Source organism: Condylura cristata, unplaced genomic scaffold (assembly GCF_000260355.1).
Source record: "Condylura cristata isolate star-nosed mole 26May11 unplaced genomic scaffold, ConCri1.0 scaffold00008, whole genome shotgun sequence".
NCBI lineage: Eukaryota > Metazoa > Chordata > Mammalia > Eulipotyphla > Talpidae > Condylura > Condylura cristata.
The window spans coordinates 11638938-11647202 of NW_004567109.1; the positions used below are offsets into that span (position 1 = coordinate 11638938).

Consider the following 8265-nt stretch of genomic DNA (forward strand, 5'->3'; position numbering starts at 1 on the left):
GAGTGATGTTGAACATTTTTTCATATGCCTGTTGGCCATCTGCATTTCCTCTTTGGAGAATCAGGCCCTTTTTATTTTAAGGCGTATACACAACTTCCTATAGCCTACCATTTCTAAATTTTTTTTTTTTTTTTTGTGCCTCACTACCTCTTCAGCCTATAAAATAATGGGGAATCCCAAAAAGCTTTGTTTTATATATCAATATTTGTTGTATTAGAAATTAAGACAAAATTTAAAAATAATTAAACCCATGAGGAGACTGTTCTGATTTTAAAGTCTTGTATTTTTCTTTAATGTCAAGACTAGTAAAAAATACTTCGAGAGCCCCCTACTGTAGTCTAAGCTAGTGGCAGGTAGGCCAGAGCAAGGCTGATTAAATTCCTTTCTTCTTTGCTAAGAACAGTCAAAACAGACTGAGAACAGGTTCATGGTAATCCTTCAGGCAGAAACCTTATTTCTTATCTGTATTTGTTTTGTCCTTTTTATCTTTATATGTTATTTTGTTTAGACACCCTTCCCATCAGGTTCCCTCTACCTTTGCAAGCGTGTGCTCTCAGTCCTAAGCTCACTGTACTGCAGGCGATCATCCAGCAACGATTAGTTAAGCTCCCACAGTATGCAGGATGCCGTGCTGGGCCCTGCAGGTAAAGCAGGCAGCAGAAGGGACAGCCAGCACCAGCTTCTTTGTTTTGAAGACTTTCTAAACAGTTAATTACACAAACTATTATTTAATTATAATTGTGATTAAGTATTCTTATGGTGCAGTTTGCTATGTGAGCATGTAAGTGGGGTTGCAGTCTTTACTTTGGGGTCAGAGGGACTTTTTTTGAGGAAATGAATTCACGCATTATGCTAAAGGAGAATAATAGTGAAAGTGCTTTATTTAGTTAAAATGGTGCTAAGGTAGGGATCTTGTGTGTGATTCATAATGACATGCAGAAAAATGGAAGAATTAACCCCAAGCATTTGAATAGTCCTAGTTGAATTGCTCCCAACTTGAATGACATTTTAGAGATAAGTAGTGGTTGGTTATCTGCATAGTATTGTCTTTTGTCTGAGACATGGGAATTCAGTGAAGTTCCTTGCCATTTAGAAGTTTATACTATCAACTAGTTACGTCTTAAACTTTAATGCATGTGCAAGTGTTCTAGTATCTGGTTAAAAGTAGACTTAGATTCAATAGACCTATGGTGGGCCCTGAAATTCTGCTTTTCTTAAAAAGCTCATGTAAGATGCTGATGCTGCTGTCTCAGGGACCATACTTTTGAGTAGCAGGACTCCAGTGATACATAGTAAAACTACAGGAGTATCAGCCAGGTAAGATAAATAGATGTTCTAAAGATGATGTTGAATGGGGAGAGGTATGTGATAGCAGAAAAGACAAAGCAGTATGGAATAGAAGTATCATACTCCATTTTGGAATGTTAAAGGTGATTCACAGTTGCCATTATAGAGGAGACAGGAGAGCTAGAGACTGAGATGGATGGTCACTAGCACAGCCAGTGAAATGTCCCAGGGTCATTTCTGTGGTGAGGATCAAGTGAACTAAATGGCCATTAGTCTGCCTAGGGAAAAGGTCAGGTACTGAGGATTGATGGCCACCCCATGGTAATTATGTGGGCTCCAGTAAATGACCTAAGTGACAAGCAGCTTAGAGGTACTGAAGAGAAGGTGCACTTTTCTTGGAGAAAGAATGTTCGATACTACTTCTTATTAATCTTAGATGATTAATCCATAGATGGATTAACCTAAATAGATTCAGGTTAAAAAAAAAATGGTTGTAAATGGCAAGGGTAGGAATAGAATGGAGAAAAGAAAATCTTACAGCTGATATCTTCTTTGAAAAAAATCAGTTAAGCTTAATAATTGTGCATGTCTCATCTTTATTTCCTTGGTACCCAAAGAAGAAGCTTTTAATACTGTCAGAGGACACTATTGGTTTTCTCTTGTTGCAATATAATCTTGTGGGAAGTTTTTTTTGGCATAGTTGCACTTTAAATTTTTGTTAGGTATATTTTCTAGCTATTAATAAGTTTATTTGGATCAGAAAATTAATGTCAAATTAACCATAAGTCTTATAATGAACTATACATACAAAAATATTTTATACTTAATCACATTTTGTCATGATTTAAAAATATGTTGGAATGCTGTGTGACTTAAAACCCTGTCTAATTTTTTCCTCCTTTAGAATGTCATCATATTTGTGGATTTGCAAAATCTTAGGACTTTCAGAGCACGAAGGAAAGGAATTGGGATTTCTACACTGATGAACAGTCATTTTAAATTACTCGTGTTTTTAGCTTTTGTACATACCTCTGGAAGGTATCAGCCACAATTTATTCGTATAGAGGGCTAAGTAAATGATACTGAATCAAGCACTTGTTTTAAACTCAGTAAGACTGAAAAGAATCCATACAGTTCAGGACTAGTCTTAGAGTAAAATCAGCTTTAGTAGGTTACCTTTTTATTAAATTTTAGAGACAGGCCCATGAAAAAGGGAAGCCTGAAGAAAGCCGAGGGCCTGGCATATTCATGAAAGATCAAGTTTTCTTAGATAATGTACTTTTAAACTGACTCAATAAAAACTGTGAGTTACGGAACATCAGAGATATGAAAACAGTAGTTTGAAAATAAACGAGCACCCTTGAAGTTACAGAACTGTAATGGACTATATGATCTTTGTGTTGTTTTTTGTTTAAATGATTGAGTTGTTAAAAGTATTTAACAGGCTGCAGTTCTTTAGATAATGCTACCTAAATAGTAAAATGAAATGTTTACTGGACTGTGATCCTGCCACGTGTTGGGAACTTTCCAGGAAGAGAATAGTTTATTGTTCTCTGCCTCTCCACCCAGCGAGTAGGAAGAACTAAGTGAAGTACCCCCATGTCTCATTCAGCTACATTGCAGACAAAACCCCCTGGGAAAAAGGATTCATCAGAAAAGTCAGTACATGCCATGCTAGTACTTAAATACCTTAGAAACGTAGACCAGAGGCTACGTTATTTTTTCTTTAAAACCTAGAAATAAGGAAAAAACCCTTTTAGTTTCAAAGCCAAGCAAGTTGGCAATCTGTTAGAGCTGGGTTTGTATTCCTGAGTGCCTGCATGACTCAGTTGTTCCTTCTAGTAAAATATTCCTTGCTTTCCACTGGATCAGTGACAGATTTACTAAGAGTAGGCCTCCACACCCTAAATCTAGTTTCCATGAGTCCAGTAACCTGAAACTAGAAGGTGGGACTTAGGATTCAAGTCTATGTTCTTCTGGTTTGCTTTGGTGATATAGGGAATGTCTTAATCAAAACATTATCAAGCCTGAAGATGTCAGACTATAAATTAGTATTAGAAATAGACACTTCTTGCAAACTATGAATAATTATGAATACTGTATCATAGAGGGTGATATGTATCTGTTTTCAACATCTTTTATCTGTGAAGCTTCAGAGGGCACAGAAAAACCCCAATGTTGGATTTTGCGTTTGTGCCCACCCCCAAACTATATGTCTTTTTGTACCTTATTTTAGTGTATTCCAAAATAATTTATTTTAAATCCTAGTTTATTGGTGGTGTATATTTATACCGCTTATTTAGTCACAACAGTGTTAGACTGTTTGATTGCAAAATATCAATCAAGGCTCTCACCTGGGTTAAAACAAATTTTAGGTAGTTACAATCTGTATATTTAAAACAATTTTTTAAATACCTGACTTAATCTGTTCCAGAATTGACTAGGCCAAGTACATAGAATTAGGGACCTGTTAATAGGCAGAACCTGAACACTTAGTATATCCATTATACAACTCTTTAACTGAACTGGAAAAATTGACTTTTATGGTATGTGAAAAAAAATTTTTTTTAATCCAAATCCTTGTCTTGCTTTTGATTGACTGCAGTGGTTAGATATATGTTCTGACTAATTTGTCAAGGTGTGTTTCTGTATACCAGCAGAAAATGGACACATACCTTTATATCAAGGATTTTTTTCGTAATGTGTCCTTAGTGACTGGCATCTGCTCCTTCAGTTTCTGTCTATTTTGGGAAGTCATTTGGTTTTGCTTGGCTAATGCAGATGAATACTACATAAAAACGAGGAGGGGGGGTGGGGGTGGGGGGGAGTTGGAATTCTTCAAGTGTGCAGAGATGGGTCTCAAGGATTTCAAAGACTCAAGCAGATGTGGGGGTTGGGGGGGAGGGGACGGCAGATATGAAGCCTTGTGACCATTGCATTTCCTACTAATGAAGAGCAGCTTGAAAGCTATAATTTTCAGAGTGTTACAGTATTTTCAAGTCAGACACTTAGCACATTTTGAAATGGTGGTGAGATTTAAGTGTGTGTGTGTGTTTATTTTAAATGGAATTAAGCATGTTTGGTCGTCCTCTATCTGAAAAGTTGTGGAGCTTTCCAAATTTAGCTAGGCCATGACAGCGTTTCTTTTTTCCTTTCTCTTCATATTTTCTGTCTCTTATAAATAGAAATAGTGCATTTCCTTTTTCTAGTTTTTCACAAATGACTTTGAATTAATTCTTTATTTTTATGTTTTCCAGTACATTTTTATACCTGAAATTCCTGGTGGTGTGGGCACTTGTCCTCTTGGCAGATTTTGTCCTGGAATTCAGATTTGAATACCTGTGGCCATTCTGGCTTTTCATCAGAAGCGTCTATGATTCCTTCAGATACCAGGGACTGGTATGTTAACTAATAGTATTTTCCAAGTCTAAGGGCTTTAATTGCCCATCTAAAATATCTTGTCACCAATAGTGAATTGGTTTAAAGTAGATTTTATAACAATACTTCAGTGACTGTATTGGAATGAACTAATGTGGACTGAAACTGGTCTCTAAGGCTGTCTTGTCTAAACCTCCTGACCCAATCATTGTATTCCTTGCCCTGTCCAGTGAAAAGGAGGATAGAGAGGAAGGACTTCAGTGAGAAAAAGTAGTGGAAGAAGCAGTCACTGCCCAGTCCTACTCTGAAGTGTTTCAGGAGCCCCTGTCATCATGTCAGAGATTTGTTTGAGTTACAACAGTGGTTCTCAAACTTTTTGATTTGGGGCCCCTTTCTTTGTACTCTTAAAAATTATTGCAAACATCAAAGAACATTTGTTTTTATGGGTTAAATCTATACATATCAACTATACTAGAAATTCAAGCTGGAAAAAATTAATTTACCATTAATGATAAATCAAGTTACATTTTTTTAAATGAAATGTAACTATATTTTCCGAAAAAAAATCTGGAAGGTTGACTACGTTTTTGCAAATCTCTTTCAATGTCTCATTTAATGGAAAACAGCTGGATTGTCATATCTGTTTCTGAACCAAGTTGAATATACTATTACATACCCAGTAGGTTCTAGAAAAATCCACCATATCCTGTAAGTGAATGAATGGGAAAAAAGGCAGATAACATCTTATTATTAATGTGAAAATAGTTTTGGCCTACAAGACTCCTTGTAAGAATCTGACATCCCCAGTGAACCCACCTTGTCTGGGGAACTAGTGAGTTAGGCTTTATACTTGCTCCTTTAGTTGACCTGTAGTTCAGTTATAGGAATACAAAGCCATGTCTTCAACATACAGCTCTTCTACCCAGACTTGATGCTTTTGTTATGGTAAATTTATACCTTGAAAGAATAGTTTCAAGCTCATATCTTGTTGGTAATAGATAGTGGGGTCCAGAGGAAGGCTACATAATGATAGTTCTTAGCACCAGCATACTTCCTAAAGTGAGGCTCTTTAGGAATTTTTGTGAGCAGAGGGGAAGCCTTTTCTGTGTTTAAAATTCTAGTTATCTAGGTAGTCCACTGTAGAGTCCAAGTGAACTCACTGTGAACCAACCTCAATTTGTTCTCACCAGTGGTTCTTTATGATTTGAGGCCATAAATATTAGTATTGTTAAATGCTAAATGAACCACTACTTTTTTACATGGTTGCTTTAAATGTGTAAAATTTCCTGTTGTAACTTGTTTTCGAGTTATTTATTGTATGATAGTTTCAAAGAATTTTGTCCACCATGTTTTTAATAATCTGTTTAAAAATAACAAGTTCTAGGGTGTATTTTAAAATTTTGTCTTATTTTCCCCTTTAGGCCTTTTCAGTATTTTTTGTTTGTGTAGCATTCACATCAAATATAATATGTCTGCTCTTCATCCCCATACAATGGCTTTTTTTCGCTGCTAGCACATATGTATGGGTTCAATACGTGTGGCACACAGGTAAGTCTTAATGATTTCTTAGATGATAGATATCTTAGATTCATCCTTTTAAAATGCAATTCCTTTGGATAACTCTTTAGAGTTGAGTTTAATGTGGATATTTTAAAGTTGCCTTTTCCTACTAGATTATAATGTAGTACTTTTAAATATATATTTTTCCCTTTTTCATTATTGAATCGAAAGTAAAGCCACATGGCTTCAATTATCGGCATTTCATTCTTTATTTTCAATTGTAAGCATTCCATACCAACTCTTACTGTGAAGATACCCATATTTTTTAAAGGTGATTTCTGTTTTGGAAAACTTGAAGACACCTATTTGCCAAGTAGGAAAAATGTTCATGGAGTGTCAGAAATAATTTAATGGGACCCTTATTTAGTACAAGTACATAATGTACATAGTGGTTTTATCTCTGAAAACCTGCAGTCACAAGGAACTTAACTTCTTTGGTTTTGGGGCACCTGTAAAGGAAAGTTCTTCAAATTGAGTCAGAGCTTTCCTCCTCAGATTTTTGAGTCTGCATGTCTTGACTGTTTTTGGGCTCCCTGATCCTTTAGAGAACATCAGAAAAATATATGGAAACATACAGAACTTGTCCTTAAAATTTCAAAGGGACTACAAATTATTCCCTTAAGCAAACATTGGATCCCTGTGTTTAGAATCACATTGAACGAGTGTAACCTCCCATCTGTGTTTCTTTAGTGGTGTGAAGAAACTGTCTTGCCATCTCAAGTCTTTTTTACTGTAGGTAAAACAGCTCTAATGTTAATCAGCTTTTCTTGTATGTTACTTTAAATACTTTTGTCATCCTGATCTCCAAACTTAACCAAAATGGCTAAATGGTTCTTTTGACTAAAATGTGCTGATTCAGGTATATTCTGACTAGAGTAGAGCTACTGCGTAATCACTTCCCTTCTTAGACCGGCACTTAAAGAGCAAAGACGAGGTGAGGTATTTTGACAGCTTCAGTTCAGTGTGAAAGCTTGAGTGGGGATACATGGGGATGTGAGGACTCGCTCTCACAGTGTCATACTTGTCTGCAAAGTTGTATGAAATTTGATTCTTAGGCCCAGCTGCAACCTGTAGGATTTTGGCTATTGAGGGAACACCAAATAATAAAGTCTCTGGAGCAGGAGTCCTCCTCTTCTCAAAGCTAGAAGGATGGTGAAGGCCTCTGTAGAAGACACAGTTCACCTTGTTCAAATATCTCTATGGGCATGGTTTTCTCTATCTTGAGCACTGTCATATCTGACATGATTTATAAGCTAGAATGATGGTCTATTAGTCTTCTTTCCTCTAATTAAAGTGACTTTTCTATACATCAGGTTTTATTTGTAGTTTTTTTGTCTTGCGCCTCAGTTTCTAGCAAGTAGCCATTATATTTGTCATTCTTTCTAGGTTTGTTTCTTCTCTGTCATGCAAAGGTAGAGTAACTTAGATAATGTCTTAGGGAGCCTTCCAGCTCAGCTTACCTATGACTCTGATAAATATTGATGATTTCCTAAATTACTTTAATAATGTCTTAGAAGCGGAGGGAAAAAACGACTCATAGAACTATTAATAGAAACTACTGCGAGTTCAGGGGGTGGCCCATAGGACAGCAGTGAAGCTGATGTCATAAATGAATCTGGCCTCCCGTTGGCCCGAGGCTCAGAAATGCATGCTGGAATAGTCAGTTTCCAAGTCAGTTTTAATTAGGGATGATTAGCGCTCAAACAAACAAACAAAACAAAGTATTCTTACTGGGCCCAATAAATATGAATGCAAGCTGTATGATTTGGCGTTAATTTCTCATCCAGTTGTTAACATTTTAAATTGTTTAAGTGTATTAGAAATGGTTGATGAGGCCCTCCTTGGGCACTTGCGCAGCACTTGCAAGCGAGTCACAGCTGCTTCAATGCTAGTTCAATCCCCAGCCCCAGAGGTGATCCACATGCCTCTGCTGACCTCTCCTGATCCGCCTACTGCTCCCTGATCTGTGTCTGGTGAATCTTCTCACTGCCCCTGCATCTCTGGCCTACACTCCCATTCTGTGTGCATAAATTAATAAAT

The 8265-nt window shown here is 36.6% G+C and overlaps 1 protein-coding gene across 1 annotated transcript in view; it reads left to right on the forward strand.

Moving 5' to 3' along the window:
• Positions 1 to 1341: 1341 nt before the first annotated feature.
• The window catches only part of TMEM57 (transmembrane protein 57), a 41747-nt gene continuing 34823 nt past the window's right edge, over positions 1342 to 8265 (forward strand). Inside the window, exons 1-3 of the mRNA XM_004679385.2 lie at positions 1342 to 1361; positions 4545 to 4686; positions 6087 to 6213. Of these exons, the coding sequence (XP_004679442.1) occupies positions 1342 to 1361; positions 4545 to 4686; positions 6087 to 6213 (289 nt within the window). The remainder of the gene's footprint in view (positions 1362 to 4544; positions 4687 to 6086; positions 6214 to 8265) is intronic.